The sequence below is a fragment of the Strongylocentrotus purpuratus genome, unplaced genomic scaffold, assembly GCF_000002235.5.
Source record: "Strongylocentrotus purpuratus isolate Spur 01 unplaced genomic scaffold, Spur_5.0 spur5_scaffold_4, whole genome shotgun sequence".
Classification (NCBI taxonomy): domain Eukaryota; kingdom Metazoa; phylum Echinodermata; class Echinoidea; order Camarodonta; family Strongylocentrotidae; genus Strongylocentrotus; species Strongylocentrotus purpuratus.
In genome coordinates, this window is record NW_022145610.1 from 16,432,217 (window position 1) to 16,453,386 (window position 21,170).

The following is a 21,170-nucleotide window of genomic DNA, read 5'->3' on the forward strand; positions in this document are numbered from 1 at the left end:
TACAAAATCCATTGTCGCGCTTTAGGATGGAAGGTGACCCCAATTTTTTTTCATATTTTAATAGAGTATGATTCGGAGATATTGTTTCATGTCTCATTTGACCCTCAATTAACTCATGACGTCATCATAATGGCCTCCGAACTCAACATTCCAATTTGCATATTATGACGTCAGCATATTTACGGAAAATTGATTGTTTCTCTGTAGATATTGATCGATTTTCTTTAAAATTTGTATATGTTTTAGCTGAGACAATTCTCTACAAATAAAGTGACTACGATCCTTTATTTTGGCATAGGCATCATGGCGTATTTTTGCGATTAAAGGAGGCATGTCAATTTTTCACATTTTGCGTGTATTCTCTATGGGTCATGACTTTTTCTCAAAACTGGATTCTACATTCCCGTCTTTCGCGAGCAATATCTCCGTCGTTTTAGCTTCGTTTACGCCTAACTTTGAGTATGATGTAGCTGAGACAATTAGCTATCTCAAATGTGCCCTTTATTTTGTCTAAAATTTTAGCTGGACCAGCCCACCTATACTTGTACCAAACAAGTATTACAAATCTAGTTTTAAATGTAATTTATTTGCTTTTCTCACAGAACAACAGCAATGGAGGGATGCTATAATGATTGGGCCTAATATATACAATGAATATCTTACCTTTTTGACCCAGTGGTGTTTAGACAGGATTCTATTTGGCCGAAGGGGGTATTAGACTGGGTGCAGGCGGAATACATTTATGTGTCTGTGCACTCTTACCCCTCTCTTTCTCGTACACATATGCACACACTGTTTTTCTGTTATTTTTTAATTTTTATTTCATTCAATATCAAAACAATACAATTTTTTTTTAAATACAATTCTTTTTCGTCATTTTAACATAACTAAAATAACTTAATACATATACAATACATAAAATACAAATATACTATCGAGAAAAAAAAATGGATAAAATCAGTTATTACATAAAAACAAATTACAACCCCCTCATTAAAACACATGCACACACACACACACACACTCTCTCTCTCGCTCTCTCTCTCTCTCTCACTCACTCTCTCTCTCTCTCATTCCCCTCTCACTCACTCTCTCTTTCTCATTCCTCTCTAACTCTCTCTCTCTGTAGGCTAAAGCTCCGCAATTATTTTTTCTTCATAATACATTAATATTAGTATTTCACTGTCGTCCTAAACCTTGTACAATATCTTTAAAGGGGGTGTAGCATAGTATAGACTGGTTAACACCATCTACGACTTCTTTTGGTCAACTGCACGTAACGAATGGACCTGATTAACGGTAATCGGCGATTTAATCTCTACATGGTCAGCGCGCTAGCGTTCGCGAAACAGACCGAAGTTCTCCTCACGCTTCGGTTTCGCGCATGTTGCACGCACGTGAATAGTACGGTCGTCCGTAGTCGTACCCGATTGGCCCCGAGTTTGGCCAGGGGAAAATACGTAGTCTCGTCATGCTACACCCCCCTTTAATATTTAGACAACCTCAATCTTGTTATGACGATGTTATACAGGAAATGGCCCTGTGGATTTTATTTATATTATGGATATAACAAATGATTAACGAAAAGGGAAAAGATCATTATTGAGAATATAAATATTTTACACATTATTTTGACTCTTAGAAATTTCAGTAAAAACAAACAGAAGACAAAAAAGCAAAAACAAAACAGCTACCTATTCACAGTGTAAACTCGTACAAAAATAAAATAGGTGAAAATCGTGAGGACTTGTAATAAGATAAACTGTTGGAATAGAATTTCAAAGCGTTACTGCTGAATTTACACCTGTATTTGGTCAATTTAAACACTTCAATGTTCCCGTTACGCATACAAATCTGAGAAAATTTAGAGCCTAGAAAGTCCTTACAGCCCCTTGGTACTTGTTATTAATAGATACCATTGTTCTTCTTGTTTTCTTTTATTTGGTCTTGTGTTTCTTCCATCTTCTTCTCCTTGTTTTCTACTAGTTTTTCTTTTTCTTCGTCTTTTTTTTTCTTTCTGGTCCCCAATGGAAGATCAGCTCCATTACATGTTTCTGTTACTTCATACTGCGGTGGGAGACTTTGAAATCTCGCCAGATGATGTTTAAAATCCTCAATAACATGACATCAAATTATTTAACTGAAAACACATTTTATACCCCAGGCCTTATCATCTATAATACAATAATCTTTCCCTTCCCAAACGCCGAACAGACCACTGCAAACGCGTTTTTTTTTCTACAGGGAGGCTAAGTTATATAACACTATAACAACAGCATTCCCCAACCTATTCGCAACTGCACATCTCTGTGCTTATTTCAACGATCTCTTTCACAAGTAGTTTCATTAATAATTTGTTTTAAATGCCATTGTTCTTCTTGTTTGTATTTGTTTTGTCTTGCTTTTTATTCTTCCATTTTCTTCTTCTTTTTCGACTCCTTTTTCTTCTTTTTCTTTCTGGTTCCCATTGAAGACCAGCTGCACTATGCAAGTTGCAACAGAGAATGGGCTATCCAGCAGTCTGTTTCTCTGTGTTTGTTTACTTCTATGTACATTATTCCGTTCTTATTTGTTGTTCTTTTTAATTTAATGTCATATGATTTTTCTTGCATATGTAATTTGTGTATTTTGTATACGTTAATGAATTTTTTGTTATTTTCTTTTCATTGTATATTCTTTTTACATGACAAAAAAAAAACCTGACGTAAATCTATCCCGAAACCTATCCCTTTCCAAATCTTCAAAGGGGATCCACATAACATTTATATTTATGGGACCCCCCCCCCCCTCACCCCCGCTCTCCTAAAAAAAGCAACCCTTATTTACATCTAACTCGAAACCTAGCTACCCCTTACCAAATCTTGAAAGGAGACACACATTATGTAACATATCAATGGGATACCCCCCCAAAAAAAAATAAAAAAAAAAAAAAAAAATAATAATAATAATAATAATAATAATAATAATAATAATTAATTCATTAAATAAATGAGCAAGCAATATGAGCTGTATTACAGATGAGGTCTAGGATCAATAAGCCGGTTATATTATTACCATTGGGCTTTACCCTGTCTTCCATCCTAAACAGAAGTTTCAAAGCTGAAATCTACACATTATGGCCTAGTCCCACAACCTCATTCTTATCCTGCTCATAGGAAACATTCTAATTGTGTCCACAATGGTTGGTTTTATTGACGGAAACGTCTTGTCCTGAGCTCAAGAGAGCGTTCAGTCTGGAGTCTGGGTTGGCAAGAAGTGCTGCTGGAGTATCCATCTCCAGGACGGTACCATCTTCTAAGACAAGAATACGGTCTGAGTCTAGGACTGTGTGAAGACGATGGGCTATGGTCAGAACTGTGCAGTTTGAAAAAGCTGTTCTGATTGTACTTTGGACCAGACTGTCTGTTTCAGCATCAACAGCCGCAGTCGCTTCGTCAAGGAACAGTATCGTAGAATTGCGCAGGAGAGCTCTTGCTAGACAGAGAAGTTGTCTTTCTCCAGAGGAAAAGTTAGAGCCATTTTCCCTCACCCGGACTTCAAGTTGTTGTTGGATACCAGCAATGCTTTTTTTCATGTATGTTTTATCCAAAGCATCCCAAATCTGAGCGTCGGAGTACTGATCGTATGGATCTAGGTTGAAACGAAGAGTTCCTGTAAAGAGAACAGGATCCTGAGGAATCACAGAGATACGTGAACGAAGTTCCCTGATACGGATGCTACCAATGTCGAGGTTATCGATATGGATTCTGCCAGAGGTTGCTTCGACGAGACGGAAAAGCGCTACTGCAATGGACGATTTGCCTGATCCAGTTCTTCCAATGATTCCAATTTTCTCTTTAGAATTAACATGGAAGGAAATATCCTTCAATACAATCGGAAGGTTGTCTCGATATTTGAGTTGAAGTGAATCAACTGTGATATTTCCATGTTTGGGCCAACTATCAATATCACTTTTTGATATATGCTTTTTCCCGGTGCCCCCCTCAGGTATCAATCTTTTTATATACTCGGTGATGCGTTCAATGGACGTGAAACGGGCCTGTGTAAAGGTGAAGATTCGAACAGAAAATTGAAGTGTTCCTAAAAAACTGTACAGAGTAGGCAAGAGCCAACCCGGCAAAAGCGGCAGCAGTAGTGTTGTGTGTAAAAACGACAGATAGACCAAGTAGCAGTTGGGCTACTGCTACGCATAGGTCCAGTCTAAATGCCAACCATCGCGGACCCAGTAAAAACAGCATCTTTGGAACAGCGCTGGCGTCTAAAAGCTTGTTACAGCGTTTAACGAAGAGTTCTCCCATGCCAAATGCCCGGATGGTAGTCTGAGCCTCGACTGTAGCTTTAACGTGTCCGATGAGGGGTGATCGTTTGATATTTTCAATACGTTTGATATCACGAATAGCTGGTAGAAACATTCGAGACAAATACACAAGGACAATAGCAATAATGGCAACAAAGACGATAAACCAGGGAAAGACCATGATGACAATAACAATACCTGCAAACACACTGAGAAATGTCCAGAGGGCCGTCTCGAGAGAGTTCGGGACTTCATTATCTGCTTCATCAATGTCACGAGAGAAACGATTCAGGACCCTTCCCGATGGAGTGGTATCAAAAAATTCCATCGGGCAACTGAAGACTTGCCTGTAGAGGGATCGATGAAGGTTGAACGACGCCCTCAGCGTAATCATTACGTAATAAACTATGCTAAGACTACATACTACAAACACACTCAGAAAGCTATACAGATAGATATCCCTGTAAAAATGGAATTCAGGATTCTTCAGAATATCTTGTTCATCTTCTGACTGATGGGTGCCATTTTGAGGGATGCCACTGCCCGCGCTGAGCCAATGACTTAGCCAGACGTTGTTGAATGCAGCGCTCGCTGGTGATAGAATATATAAGAATAAAGAAAATAAACATGGAAGGACACCTCCTGCGTATTTGAAATAGGCCAGATATGTCCCTGTGCTGACTGCACCCTGCTTGTGAGTCTCTGCGTCTACCAACTGACCCTTAATCTTTTCTTCTAGACACTCTTCATTCATATTTCTCGTCGAGCAATTTGCCAAGAGGTCACCGTTATCGGTGCAGCTTTCGTCGTCGTTCTGCACGCTGATGTAGTCGTCTGCTGTTTTGTCGTGGTCAGAGCCAAATGTTCGTAGAAGGCGAGCATACTCGGCTTCATCTGTCATGAGCTGCGTGTGTGTACCCTGTTCGATCACCCGTCCATTGCTGATAACAATCACCTCGTCACATTTGCTCAGGTACTAAGATAACAGAAAATGTTAAGATATAAAATTCCAATGAAATGTTTTCATAGTCACAACAGATTCTTCTTAAGTAAGACGACAAGCGTAAGTAAAATTGAATTCTCACTATTACCATATGCGCACTTGGAAAATATCAATGGGTAAGCTATAGAACCCTCTGGAAAATGAACATCAAGACTAATTATGCCGACTATAGTTTGATAGTAAATATAGTGCAACGTACTTATATGACATAAGGATTACTCTATATTATAATGTCAGTATGGATACATCATTATACCAAATGTTCTACCAGAAAACTTATACTAATCTGATCATTCAGCTTCTATACGCTTCCAAAGTGTTATGATATATACAGAGTTGAAAAAACATTACAGATTGATTCAAACTGTAATAGAAAAGCAAGTAGACTTACCTGTAGGTTAGATGTGACCAAGAGTACGGTCTTCTCCTTGAGGATACCTGCGATGCACTCTGTGTAGATGTGTTCTGCTACCCTTGTATCTACAGCACTCAACGGATCATCCAGTAAGTAGATGTCTCGATCAGCGTACACAGCTCGAGCCAGACTCACACGATGCTTCTGTCCTCCACTCAGGTTGACACCACGCTCGCCGATCTCCGTACGATCATCGCACGGAAGCGCCGCGATTTCGTCACTCAGACAACATACCCTGACCGCTTCCCAGTATCTCTCTTCTCTGTGAACTCTCTCAGCATCGTCCTTAGTCTCGACTTCATCTTCACAATGGTCGCCGAACATGGTGATGTTCTCACGTAATGTTGCGTTGAAGATATCAGGTTGTTGGGAGGTGTATGCCAAAGACCCTGATACAGCTATGGACCCTTCAAGGATGTGTGTCTGTTGCAGTATGGTGTGTAGTAAGCTGGTTTTACCACTTCCTAAACTACCGCATATACCAACAAGAGATCCCTGCCAAATTTGTTTAAAAAGAGAGCAAGTTTTGTCTTAATTCACGACAATCCGTCACCTCGTATTTAGACACCCCTCAAAAAGTTCGGCCTTCGTTGATCACTAAAGTAGAAAGGATTCTTATAACTATACGTGTTTGTCGTGCATTCGAAAGATTTGTGTTTCTGTTTTACATCTTTCAAACCATTGACGAAGCATTACCCCTTTCTATTTATAGTTACGTTTATTTCTGAAAGTATTTTGATTTTGTTAGAGATTTTGCATTGTCTATTTGATTGCAAACTCTCATAACTGAACAGGAAACAACCAAGATTGTATTAATAATAGATATGCAGATAAAGGAGAAAATTATACCGTACCTTTTTGACTGCCGCCGATACATCATTCAATGCGCATGCTCCATAGAGGTTTGATGATGGAACATTTCCTCTGTCTAGGAAGTCATGATCTTCTGTATCCTAGCAACCGTCAGGTAGTTCATAGAAAGGGAAATTATAGATCCATTTTATTGTTGATAAGTTACATTCAGACATGACTTATTTATAAGGAATACTAAGCGAGTAATAGACACTAAGCAGATGGAAGCATTTCTCTTTGCTGATTTGGTTATCCAGGGTTGATCAAAGAAAGAAATAAGTTTCGTTTTCGCAAAGAATGTGATTTCAGGAATTCCTATGGGAAAATGAACATCAATCGATAAACGGATTCATTGATCAGTTTGTGGTATATGTTTACTTTGTTTATCTTACCCGAGCTGTATCGCATTGAGTCTTCTTGTCTTTACTGCAGTCATCCCAAGCAGCCGACACCGAGTTCATCTCGATCGCATTCGACCGGTCATTGACACTGTCTGTGATGGGTAGCATCTCATCTTGAATCAGCAAGTTCTTGATACGTGGTATGGACACCAGGATATCACTCAAGTATTGGAAACCATACTGAGACATATTGAGCATCGAACGTATACTGTAGATGACGGCTAAATAGGTCAACACCTAGAAATAGATAGGATGAGGATGGTATTTAAAAAAAATTAAACGTAAAGAAATTAATCTTGCATTTTATATTTTTAACCCGAATACATCCATGGGTAAGTCGAGATTTCGTTGTCTTGTGAATACATCACCGGACTTTGATCAATAGTTCAAAATTCGAGTTGCAACAGTGGCACGAATATCATTTAAAAAGACATTATTTTTACATTTACAACTCTTGATCTAGATGTACGTAGGTAGCAGGATTTTTTCAAGGAGGGGGGGGGGGGGGGGAGGTAAGAGGACACTTTTTTTAGGTCAGCCATGGGCATATTTTTTTTTTAAATCACAAGGGGGTGGAGGAGGGGGGGGGTTGCTCCAAAATACACTCATTAAAAATACTGAAGGGGTGGTTTACCCCCCCCCCCCCCCCTGCGTACGCGCCTGCCTGCATAGTAAGACGTTATTCATTGATATTGTTTTCAGCACTTTTGGAGGGCTTGGCTTTAAAAGCCAGTGTGATAATTATACTTTTAGTCGTCTTGAGCAACCCCTTGGATATATTATGGGCACAACATAACGTTACCTGCAGTTACTATGTCAGTCGAATACTTCTCCATCACTTCAGTACAATAAAAATCAATAGTTTAATAATGTGCAGCTTCTTTCTCCTAATACCGTTTCTGCTGATGAAATTTGTTAAGCCCTAGTCCTCTACCAACATAACCATCGTACATGGTACATTATTCGCATTCCCATTTTTTCATTAAAAATAATGTTGCAGAGAGAGAGAAAAAGAGTCTGGGATTCTGAGGTGTGATTTGAACGTACCTGGTCTGGGGAAAGACTCTCTTTGAGATAGAGTTTGAACATGATTGTGGTTACTACAGCTACTATTGGTACAGATATGATGAGGCTCTTTTCGATACCACTAAGGATGCGCAAACCAACGAGATGTCGTAGTTCACTTCGGCGGAGTTCTGCAGAGTTAAAAACAAAATGAGGCCTTAATTTCCTTATTTCCTTCTGTCCATTGGAAATCCATTGAAAGGTCATAGTTTTACATTTTTGCAATTACTTCTAGTATTATAAATGTTTTCCTTTAGCATCCCATAATAGTCAGCATTTTGTTTTTCAGGGTTCTGGATCCTAGCTGATTGGATAATGGAAAATACCCAATCGGGGTGCACCATCTAGCATTAGACAGGTTGTTGTATTATATTATATTATATTATTATATTTTATTCTCGAATATGATTGGTAAATTTGAAAGTTCAATAAACGAGACTAGGATTTGAGGACGTGCATAGATATGTAATGTCGATATTTATATCTCAGCCTCTGACTTTGTATCTAATTACAATTACTCAGGAGAAGCCAAAATAACATTTTCACCAATTCAAATATTTCGGGAAATGCCAAAGGAAAGGGTGAAAATTCCATCCCTTGAAAAAAGAAACTTTAATCAAACAGACAAACTAAAAGAATGTCTCTGCATATTAGATTATCCATATTTCATTGTAACATATGACATTTCCTATTTTAATCGATATTGTCTAGTCCTCCTCCTCCATGCCCCGGCCCCTTTGCATGCAGAGTTTTTGAAATTGAGGTCGATTCTTAGACCACAGACTCTCCCTCTTATATAGTGTCCATGTGTAGACCGACCGTAAAAGCTCTGCTACGACACACAATCTAGAATAGTCCTGGTCCATGTTTGACCTACCATTGACCTTCTTCTCAAAGCAATCTTCCCATGCATACATCTTGATGAACTTGATGTTAGTCAGCATCTCACTGATGATGTGAACTCGTTTATCCGTCTCTTTCATCATGCGTGCACGGTAGATCACCTTGCCTCCTGTTAATGCGAACTATTATAAAGAACAAGACAAAAATGCTGCTTAGCTAGGCAAGGCGATGAACCTGATAGGTCTGTTGCAAAGAAGGCTTTATTTTCATCACGTCATCACTTGCGCTAATCAAACCTAGATAGGGAATAAGCCCAAACTGCATTAATTAAAAAAACACTTTATTTTGTACTGTTTACCATTATTGCATTTACCTACTTGTGTACGATACGACTCTCTTATGACGCGTCAAGGCCGTGCTAATCACTGACGCAATCCCATCTCAACAAAATTACGCCACGTTATTGTCATCATTTTGAATAAGGCTATGCCGCACCGACCCAAACAAAATGTTTTGTTTGGGTCCACCATCGAGCCACCATCACCATTATACCCCCATCACCAGCATCATCATTACCACCACCACCATCAGAGGAGCAGCGTCGGCTCAATCCTAAGGGGGGGGGGGGAGTCTTTAGTCTACAAGATCAGCGTTTTTATGCCTCCGCCACCGAAGGTGGTGCCGAAGGCATCATGTTTTCGGGTTGTCCGTCCGTACGTCCGTCCGTACGTTCGTCCCGTTTGACCGTTATCACAATATCTCAAGAACCATTTAAGATTTAAACTTAAGACTCGGGAATAGTATTTATCACCATAGGAAGACGATCTGATTAGATTTTGGAGTACGTAGGTCAAAGGTCACAGGTCACAGAGGTCAACTTATGAAATTCCTTGTATTGAGTTTGTTAGCGCGATATCTCAAGAACCATTTGAGATTTAAACTTCAAACTTAGTGATAGTGTGTATCACTATAGGAAAACAATCTGAATACATTTTGGAGCACGTAGGTCAAAGGTCAAGGGTCATAGAGGTCAACTTATGAAATTCCATACATTGAGATTGTTATCATGATATCTCAAGAACCACTGGAGATGTAAAAACTTCAAACTTAAGGATAGTATGTATCACCATAGGAAGACGATCTGATTAGATTTTGGAGCACGTAGGTCAAAGGTCAAGGGTCACAGAGGTCAACTTATGAAATTCCATACATTGAGATTGTTATCATAATATCTCAAGAACCACTGGAGATTTAAACTTCAAACTTAATGATAGTGTGTATCACCATAGGAAGACAATCTGATTAGATTTTGGAGCACGTAGGTCAAAGGTCAAGGGTCACAGAGGTCAACTTATGAAATTCCATACATTGAGATCGTTATCGCGATATCTCAAGAACCACTGGAGAATTTTCACTTCAAACTTAATGATAGTATGTATCACCATATCATAATATCTCAAGAACCACTGGAGATTTAAACTTCAAACTTAATGATAGTGTGTATCACCATAGAAAGACAATCTGATTAGATTTTGGAGCACGTAGGTCAAAGGTCAAGGGTCACAGAGGTCAACTTATGAAATTCCATACATTGAGATTGTTATCATGATATCTCAAGAACCACTGGAGATTTAAACTCCAAACTTGTTTAAATTGCTCTATGGCGGAGGCATCATTTTCGACTGCGCGCAGTCAAAATTCCATCTAATTTTTTTTAATTTACAGTGCGTCCCAGAAAAAACGAAGCCGAGAATTAACGATTGAATGGGCAGAACCTCAATTTTTTAGAAATGTGATTTTCTTTTCGAAATTGAGATACCGTCCGCCAAATGACTTTTTGGTTTCCTCTCTTCAAATTCATTTTAATCACATATTGCGAAAAGAGGAGGATCTAAGCTTTCCAAATATGTTTTATTTAGTAATTATAAATGTGACTAAGTTATGATAAAACATTGATAATTCTCGGTTTCGTTTTTTTCTGGGACGCACTGTATATTCCTTTTTTAGTCACGGCACCCTTTTTGGAGTTAAACCATTTCCCGTCGCCCCAATCTAAAATTAATCTATTTAACATAATTAGTTTTCCATCCCTCCTACACATAGACGTTAGGGCACATTGTTGAGTGAGGGCCGAGGGCCTCTTGTCCGAAAATATGCTCTCCTGATCTGAAATATTGCGAGCGAGCAAAAATGTTATTCAGTCATCAATATAAACTAGATAAAATGTAAAAGTATATTCGGTCATGTCGTTACCAGAAATCATCTTGATATATCAATTTTGCGAGAAGTGAAGTGAGAGAGGGTATAAAGAGACAATTTATCCTGGTATGAATTTCAATTTGATATTAGAAAAATACAATAAATATGATTATATTTGGGCAGAGAATATCGTCATATTATTGTTATGGAGATATTCATGGAACTCCCCGCCTGAAACTATCTCGTTTCTTAAGTTTGGGAGCGAGCAAAGCGAATGAGTAAAATAGACACCTTACTATCTCTGACATGTTATTTCCTTATCAAATTAACAAAAAATAATATATATGTGAGAATCTTTCGGTTTCTTATATTCTCGCGGCATTCCGGTTTAAAAAGTGGTATTCTAGATGTTTAAAAATTGAGGGTAAGATATAGGCCAGAAAGGGATTTACTCCTTGCCCCATAAGAGTTGGGAAATTTTGTATTTTAAAGTAATATGAACACACATAAATACTCTTGGTCTCTTTTTGCGTATTTTTTCTATCTTACACCCCCTTTCTATACCCTATACTCTTCACCTTATATACTCATACCATTTAGCTTAAACCCCATACCCCATACCCTTTACCACATACATCATACCCCATACCGTATACCCCATTTTTATACCTTGTACATTACACCCTATATAATGTACCTTACACCCTATATCTTACACATTATACCCTGTACCGTATACCCTACACATTATACCTTAAACCATATACCTTACATTCCATACATTATACATTATACTCTATACCTTACATCTTATACCACGTACCTTGAATCATATACATTATACATTATACCATGTACCTCATTTCTTATACATATCCTGTACCTTATGAATTATAATTTTTTATTGGACTGGACCCTTTACTAGCGCGGTTGTCGGGGATCGCGCCGTCATTAAGTATCGCGCCATCACTCGGCTTAACGCTTATAGTCGGCGAATAAAAAAAAAATCAATAAAAGGGTCCAGAACTGACTAATATGGGGCGCCTGTGGGCCGCATATGAGTTACAATATGGGTCTCATAAGGGATATCCATACATATCCCATAAGATTGTGCGAAAATTGTAAGATTGGTATGTTAAACGTAGGCCCCCATCTGTGTAAACCTTGTGGGCATTTTGGGGCAAAATACGGACTATCAAATATGGACATTGTCTGTGGGGTCCTATATGGGTTCCACATGGCCACGGCCACCATCACCTTCACCAACATTATTGACTTAGTAAACAGTAAACAATTGCTAATTCTTGATATATATGAACAAATAATATCTACCGTCAATGTTTTTGTATAGGGCATAAGAATTATGTATATTAACGGAACTATGAAAATATAACGTTTTGGGGGATATAAAAACAACTTATAGGGTTTTAACGCCAAAGTTGCAAATATTTTTTATTTGGCAGGATAAGAGTCAATTACATCCATTACATTAATCACGACGTATTTACATTACATGTAGCTGGTTGGTAACTTGTGTATATTTAACTCTAACGCCGACTATAATTGATGGCATCTTATGAAGCACTTTATATTCAGTGGAAAAGGCGCTATAAATAGCAACTATGATTATTATCATTTGTACTTACCTGTACGATGTATGTTAGCGCGTAGACCAACATCCCGATCAAAGCTGATTTGCCCATTATGTAAGTCGTGAATACGCATGCGCAAATGAATGACACGGGCGCTCCAACGACATAAGGTGTATACACCACTCCCTTAATAGCAATTAGAGTATGAGAGATAGAGGAAAGTAGGATTAGAGCTAGCAAACATTATCGAAAGCAATATAACATAGACGAGGTATTTTGAATATAAAATGAATTCAATGAATTAGACTCTTCATGAAACATCGGAATTCTTGGAATTGAGTTGATGGGTATAGTCGCAATAAACACTTTCGCGAGATTTGTCTGCTGTTGAACCCGATTGGCTAATTAATGTTGAGAACTAAAATTATTGTTTTTCTTGATAATTCAGTCTGCAATAATTATGCAGAACAAGTAGGAATTCCTATGTTTGTTCAAATAAAGGTGTTTCGTATAAACGGGGTCACATAGTCTTTCGCAAAATATCATTCTAAGACAATTTCAAAAGGATTGCCCATGCATCACCCTTTGATATGAGCGAACAGTATACAATGATGTATTTCGTAATCCAATGATTTTTTTTGGTCAATGGGATACACATTGAAATTCCCGAATGTCTTTGTGATTGTCTTTATTTTTATAAATCCATATATCAAATGCATAATTAAGAACATTTTTGTGTTGTTGTGACTTACATCATGGAGTCTATTCGCATCGTTGACACATAGATTTACAATCTCGCCCATCGATGTATTGTGAAGACCACGCAGCCGCAGAACCTTCTGTAGTAATAACGCCACCACGCCGCCTCGTAGCCGCACCGCGGTGCTAGCCCCGATGAGGTAGTTTGCATTGAGGATAATGTTGTAGAGCATTGTGAAGAGCATAGCGCTGACCGCATACAGAATACCGCGGTAAACGGGCGCAGTCGCATCCTCGGAAAATTGAATAAGACCACGGATGGAAACGGACTGAAAATATGTTTGTTCAAAAGTGAGAAAGAAAATCGTTAAAGGGCAATCCAGCTTTCGTGATTTCGTTCATTTTGTTTGAAAGCAGAAATAGAAACGAAACGGAATCTCGAAAGTTGAGATAAATCGGACCAATAATACCATTTTAAACAAAGCCAATGACCTAGAGGTCATGTATTTATGCGTAAATTAAGATTGTGCCCATGCAAATTATGATGATATCACTGCCTACGCGCTGCATTGTGCGCGCACATCATCCTTTGCATGGGCGTAATCTTAATTTACACATAAATACCACTGACCTCGGGTCATTGGCTTTGTTTCAAAGCCAATGACCCGAGGTCAACTGTCTGCGCATGCGCACTGATACAACCGTAAACTGGTGTATAAGGAAGTTTTAAATGTTTGAACTATGACATCACTAAATATATGCCAATCTCAAATCGGCAATACACCAGTTTACAGTTGTATCAGTGCGCATGCGCAGACAGTTGACCTCGGGTCATTGGCCCCGTAACGGGGCCAATAACCTCTGACCTCTGGTATTTATGCGTAAATTAAGATTGCGCCCATGCAAATTGATGTGCGCGCACAACGCAGCGCGTAGGGCAGTGATATTATCAAAATTTGCATGGGCGCAATCCTGACGTATAGTCACGAACAACTTTCCCGTTAGTCGTGTACATAAGCATTGTAATTTTTTCCCGTACTAAGTGCGTTCTCCTTTGGGGCACTACCCAAAACATATTATGAATAGCATATTATTATAGGTCCTCGGTAGAGAGAAAAGGCCCTCCTGAGTCATACATCTTGAATAATTGACATTTTAGACATTTTTGTTGTGTTTGAACAACAAAAATTGTCTGGCACTATACGTCACAATGACATTACCGATTTTATTTTGTCGGACCCAACGGAAGAACAGCTGTGCTGAAATGGTCCAGCTGTGCAGGATGTTTCTTCCGTAATTGCTTTGTCATATCATCATCATAATATGTTATCTTTTACACTCAACCAATCAGCCAATTCGAAGTGCCAATAACTATTACAGCTTTATAAAATGCATAACTCTCTCATTTTATGTCCGTTCAAATTGTTTGAGTTTTCTGCTTTCTTTTAGAGTAGTTTTCTATAAAAGTTGGATTTTTCTTTAAAATTGGCCGACTATTTAATCCCTTGACATCGCATATCCATCGTAGATTTAATACAACAAGTCAACAACTACCTACTTCTACCGGCAATTGATTAATTTGATTATGGCTTTGAAATGTAACAGACAATAGTAATAAGCTATCATAAATGTCTCTTTCTCCGTTTCGTAAAATCATTAAAAAAACGCACCAAGAAAAGTAAAATGTTGATACACTAACCGATTTTACATGTAGATTTTATTCTGTATGCCTTTTAACTTTTGAATTATGTGAGAACAAAGTACTAATTGGTAATGATTATTGAGAAAAACGTGCAGGACCATGGGCATGGCTAAGTTAACAACAGAGTAAAAATGGTACTGGCCTCACAAGATATACGGGGATGTGCCGCTCTATTGGGTTATTTTTTTGCAAAAATATTCCTACACATGGAGTATGATTTTGCCCTGCAAAATCCCTTAAAGTGCCCCCACTTTTCACATATTTGCCTTAAATATGGGTTACTTTTTTCTCAGTTCAGAACAATATCTCACCCATAATCACACCAAAGTGAAAATTCTAGATTCGAAACCCTGATAATGAGTAGTATTTTCTGCCAAACTGACCCTTAAAAATGGGTATGGGTTAACCCGCTTCAGCCGCACACCCTCGTCCAATTAAACCAAATCTGAGTATCCCCCCCCCCCCCCCCTCCCCCGGTATTATCAGACGTAGTTTGAAATATCATGATGTCTTTGTTTATATAACAGGAGGCTACTCACCGAAAGAAGAAATATGACCAATTGGGATAACATAACCATAAGCATACTGCCGAGAATACGCCACGATACGAACCGCAGAATGACGCGTCCCAGTGACGCTTTGACCGCGTCACCACCGTGATGTTTTATCTCTTCCTCCCATAACTGAGCAAAGATCTTGGCGTTTTTCTCCGCTGAGTCCACGGGCAAGATGGGATAGAGATCGTTGTCGTTAAGTCCGCGTTTCTTGGCGGTGCGGAACAGCGGTGTTAACCACTGCCATGTTACGACGCTGATGAAGTTACCGGTCGCCCAATGCTTAGTTCCGGTGTTGCTACTCATCTCTACTTTAGTATCACCTCCTTCAAGTTCCCGTTTGACCGGAAGTTGTTCAGTTTCCCCTGGGTCATCCTCCTGCTCTCCGATTCTCACGTGTTTCATCTTTCTGGGTGTCTTACCGTCGATGTAGCTCAGAGCCCTTTCAGTATTCATGGGAAAATGGAGGGAAAAAAACCGAATGTTAGCATTGAATATGGGGCACTTTTTAGCAAGGGAAAGAGGCACATATCATATAAAAGGGTCATTAATTAAAAGTGAATAGGGGCACTCATCAAAGAAGAAAAAGAGCACTTATCAGAAGGGGAGGGGGCAATTATTACAAAGAAAAAAGGGGCACTTCTGAAAGTAAAACGTGTAAGTGTCAGATTTGAATAAGGACAATTGTCAAAGATGAATGGGGCACTCAGAGGTGGTGAGGGGTACTTCTCGTTCCTGAAAAGGGGCACTCACCAGAGATGAAAACAGGCACTTATGAAAATGGAAAAAGGACACTTATCACAAAGGGAAAGGGACAGTTGTCGAAGGAAAAGGAGCACTTATCAGATTTTAATAGGGGCTTTAATCAAAGGTAAAAAGGGACATTCGTAGAAAAGTAAATGGAGTATTATGAAAAATAGGGGTGCACTTATCAAAAGGATAATGGGCACTTAATAGAAGAGGGAGCAGTTCTTACAAAGGAAAAGGGGCACTTGTCATACGTAGAAAGGTGCGCTTTGTCTCTGAATTTAACATCTTAATGTTGAAAGAGAACAGACCAGCACGAGTATGTTTTTCACGATCAGACACCCGCGCAGGCATAATAATAATAATACATCAGATTTGTATGGCGCCAAATCCACTTGACAATAAAATGCTCAAGGCGCAGCTTGTGCGAAAGATGAAATACATGATAAATACTTACATAAGTGCAATAGAAAAGGTACGGACATCGAAGGAAATGGTAATCAATTACAGGCTAACTTAAACAGATATTTCTTAAGATTATTTTTAAACACTTGACCAGAACTGCGACTTTTGTTTGAGGGAGAGTTTTCCACAATGAAGGCCCGGCATAAGCGAAGGTTCGCTCCCCACTTTGTTTTAACCCTAGGAATAACAAGTACGCCAGAGTTTGAGAACGTAACTGTCTAGAGGGAATGTAATGCCAGATCAAGCCGATGTATTGTATTGATTCTTCTCCCAAGTTTTACAGCAATGATACTGGTACTGAAAATAATGAGGCTTGTTTTAAGTCTATATCTGATCCAAGGAGAATTGTTACAGTTTAAAAAACAGAACCGCTAGTGCTTCCACTCGTTTAAATAGATTTTCTTGAAAAAGAACACCCACTGTCCTGGAATTTTCTAAAAAAAACTTTCAAAATGCCTCTTACGTGGATTTTTTTTATTTGGATGAATTATTTGCTATGGGGAGACCAACGTCATAACTCATACGACTTGTCGCACAGTATCAGATTATGAACTTTCAGTAAACTTTAGATTTGCGAATAACAAGTAATACTGAGGAAGTAAAAGGAAAGGGATCAAACTAGGTATATATACATTTTCTCAGCGGCGGATGAAGGATTTATCAAAGGGCTGGGAGAGGGAGGGGGCGAAGCCAGTGCGCGAAGCACGTACACTGCAATGGCACGTAAACGCTAGCCATTCTTGGTGGGGTCCAGTGGCAGAGCACAAAGACGTTTACATATATATGTATGCATACTTTAGTGGGGCTTATTTTGCTTTCAAATGGATCCATACAACATGGCAGAGCTTGGGGACTGGCAGAGTCCATGTCGGAGGTTCCGGAGTGGAGCACCAGGACGCTCTCGAGTGTTAGCAATTCAGAACCTCAAGACCCGGCCCCCCCCCCCCCCCACTCAGAGGTCGGAATGACCGCATGCGTGTTGCCAAAATGTCCGGTAAAGGGGTACTTTTCGTGCGACAAAGTCCGGCCCGAGAATTGTAAGAAAAGGGGTGTATTTGACTTTTCACCCGGAGATTTCTTTAAAAAGGGGTGTTTTTCTTTTTTTCTCTCATCTCTTTGGACTCCTGAGAAATTATTCCGAATTTAGGGGGGTACATTGAGCATTTTTTCTGATTTAGGGGGGTCTCCAATGCAAAAAAAAGCCCGCGAAAAGCCCGCGAAAGGGGGGTTCGGAAATGTTGGCAGTCCTCAGATAGGGGGTGCTTTCAAAAAGAGGGTACGAGCATATGCGTACCCTAAATAACACTGAGTGGGGGGGCCGGGCCTCAAGATGACCGTCTTGAGCTTATGGGGCTTATGGAAACTCACACTCTCTCCTAAGGACAATTTTATACAACTGCGGGTTGTCTAGCTTGGTTACCAATTCTATCTTTACTAATGGGGTCCAGGGGTCCGCCTTAGGGGCCCTGGTGGGTTGCAGGGACAGTGCCCCCGCCAGGGATTCAGGAGTCGGAACCCCCGGAAGCTCTCGAGTTTTGGCAATTAAGATTACTTTCTAGATAGCCGTCATGAGCGATAAAAATCCCTAAAATATAAACTTCACTGCCCTTATTGTGTGCTCTTTTTAAAGAGCCCAACAAAGTTCTCAGGATATGCATTGCATCTTATTTAATACGTAGTTCAGAAGTTCGTAGTTCTTTCTAGATAGCCGTCGTGAGTGATAAAAACTCTAATCTATCACTTGAAATTTAATCTGCACTGCCCCTATTGTGTGCTCTTTTTAACGAGCACAAAAAACCCTCAGTAGACGGCCCTAATAAACTGGACATAACATTCAATGGGATGATGCCCACATCATCGAGTTTGAAACGCACCTCTGATCAAGAATGGTAGAAGAATCCATTTGGATAGAAAGGATAAATCCTTCGCTTGCTATACATTGTTACTTGTCTTCGCTCCAGTAATCTCGAGGCAGAAGCCAGCAGTAAATTGTGTGAATAATTTTTCACGGGAGTGGTTGTTAAAAGCTTAAACAACATAAAACTCACACTCTCTCCAATGTTATACGTGGGAACCACTTCCATCTTTACGGATGGGGTGCAGGGGCAGAGCTTTTGCCGGGAGTCTAGGGGGCGGAGCCCAAGGAAGTTGATTTCTTCTAAATTTAGAAATATCAAAATATTCGTCAAGAGCGATAGAAATTGTAATTTCCTCGTTATAAGCCGCATGGCCGCTTTCATTTCAATTTAGAATAACCTCTTTTTCTCACTTAAAGACAATTATAGAACTTATTGTTCGTATTTTTGTACTTTCGTCCGAAGACTTTTTTGGCATAATTATGTCGAGCCAAATTATCGGAAATGTAATCTGTAAGTGTAAATTGAAGTTTCATGTTCTTCCTTTTTGTCTTTCTTTCTCTCTCTCTCTCTCTCTGTCTCTCTCCTTTTCCTCTACCCTCTATCTCCTTCCTCTCTGTTACATTATAGTCTCTTTCTTTTCTCATTTATCCTTCCACCGTTCTCTCTTTTTTCCATTTCCATTGTTTAAGGCCACCAAAAAAGCAGGGCCGCAGCTGATTCCCTCCCCCCCCCCCCCCCCCCCCACCCCCGCTCAGCCAGTGATGTATACGTTGATGCAGGCAGTACGCATCAGTTCAATGGGATTTGATTTCCATCCTATATATCTAATACGTTGCCAACTTGTTACTCAGAGTAGCGATTTTTATATTATTAGTATAACATTTCTTATTTTCCCCTTCTCTCTCTCTTTCCTCTTCCTCTCTTGTTCTATTTTACCTTTGTGTTTCTCTTTCTTTACTCTTTTTTAGGCCGCCATAAAAAGGGGACCGCACCTGATTCGGTCGTCACCTGGATATATTGAATTTCCTTTAAAATTCCTTGACACTATCAAAACTCTGTAATTTCCTTTAAAAAAAGGCAATGTCCCCGGAGGTCCGGACTTTGAGAAGTCCTGCTCTAACGCATACCTAGGGAAATTTTTAGCAGTTTATTTGTCCCCTGTTTTCTTTCTTTCTTTCTCTATTTTTTGTTAGCGGCCAAAGGGGGGGGGGGGGCACAGGCGGGCTGTGCCCCCGCCTGGATCTGCACATGCCACTACATGTCAGTGTTGTTGTTGTGGACTAGTGGATAAGTCACCCGACTGCAGATCACAAAGTACGGGGTTCATGTCCCGCCGCGGCACTAAAGTCATTTGGCAAGACGTTAATCTACATTATTTTGCCACTCTCCACCCAGGTGTAAATGGGTACATGATATGCTTGAGCTCTAGTTACTTTGGCAGCTCGGCTACAACCAGGGTAATATCATTATGTAAAGTGTCATGAGCGTCAAAACCTGACGGATACCGGCGCTATATAAATATCCATATTATTATTATTATTATTATTAACTGTCGGTTTTTTCTTCTATCTGCCCATGGAACCCTCAGTATTCGCCGATACACCCACAGTTTGGCACACTTCAATAAATCAAATATCTTGGCTAATGCATATATGCAGGATTTAGGCGAAGGGAAGTTCTGCATATTATGTTTGCTTCTAGTATTTCATAATAATCGTATGATTCTGTGATTTGGAACACAGCAGACGGAAAAAGAAACGAAAATACACAAGATCTAATTTAAACTTACCCAAGAATTTGTGTCACTTTCGATTGCGCCAACTCGTCTATGTTCCCAAGCTGTGGCGTACGTTGTACACCGATACTTGCACCCAGACAATGATTTTTTTTGCCGGAATAAAAAAACAAACTCGCAATTGCGTAGCATTAAGAGAACGATGTGGCTTATTTTCGTTACTTATTGGTACGCAGGACAGGTATAGCTCAAGACATGGTCTGGTGACTAGTCAAGGATCCATTTCGATCGTGCGACTCGGCGATAATCATTGCCCATCAATATATCCTTTGTGAAAATAAGGATCACTCAGGGGCGGATCTAGCTTTTTGCTAAGGGGGGGGGGGGGGTTGACCAATAATGACGATGCGGAGCATCGTCCACGAGCCGCGAAGCGGCGAGCCGATTTTTTTTTTGGGTGTTTATTTGAACCCCGTAAGTGATGTTTCCCTGGCATCTATTAACACAATGGAGACCATAAAAAGCAGTGCATGATAACGTCTTTTTAAATCAAGTAACAGTTAAATACACAGTTATATCCAGAGTTATCATGTGTTTGGTTAAGTTACCAGATGAGTTGAATATCTTCTCACAATATTTGCACTTGAAAGGGTTTCTCTCCAGCGTGCGTTCTTTTTTCTTTCTTTTTTTTTTTTTTTCCTTTCCCCCCCCCTTTTTTTTTTGGTTTGTTTTTTGGGCCGCC

At 39.6% G+C, this 21,170-nt stretch overlaps 1 protein-coding gene across 1 annotated transcript; it reads right to left on the minus strand.

The window, feature by feature from the left end:
- Positions 1–2,958: 2,958 nt before the first annotated feature.
- On the minus strand, positions 2,959–20,560 carry LOC590270 (multidrug resistance-associated protein 5). The gene is given in 11 exon segments (XM_789879.5): positions 2,959–4,090; positions 4,092–5,273; positions 5,692–6,210; positions 6,570–6,668; positions 6,960–7,205; positions 8,016–8,164; positions 8,911–9,058; positions 12,722–12,853; positions 13,420–13,695; positions 15,608–16,064; positions 20,483–20,560. Coding segments are annotated over 10 exon segments (4,098 nt in total). The 5' UTR covers positions 16,028–16,064; positions 20,483–20,560; the 3' UTR covers positions 2,959–3,163.
- Between the last annotated feature and the right edge of the window lie 610 nt (positions 20,561–21,170).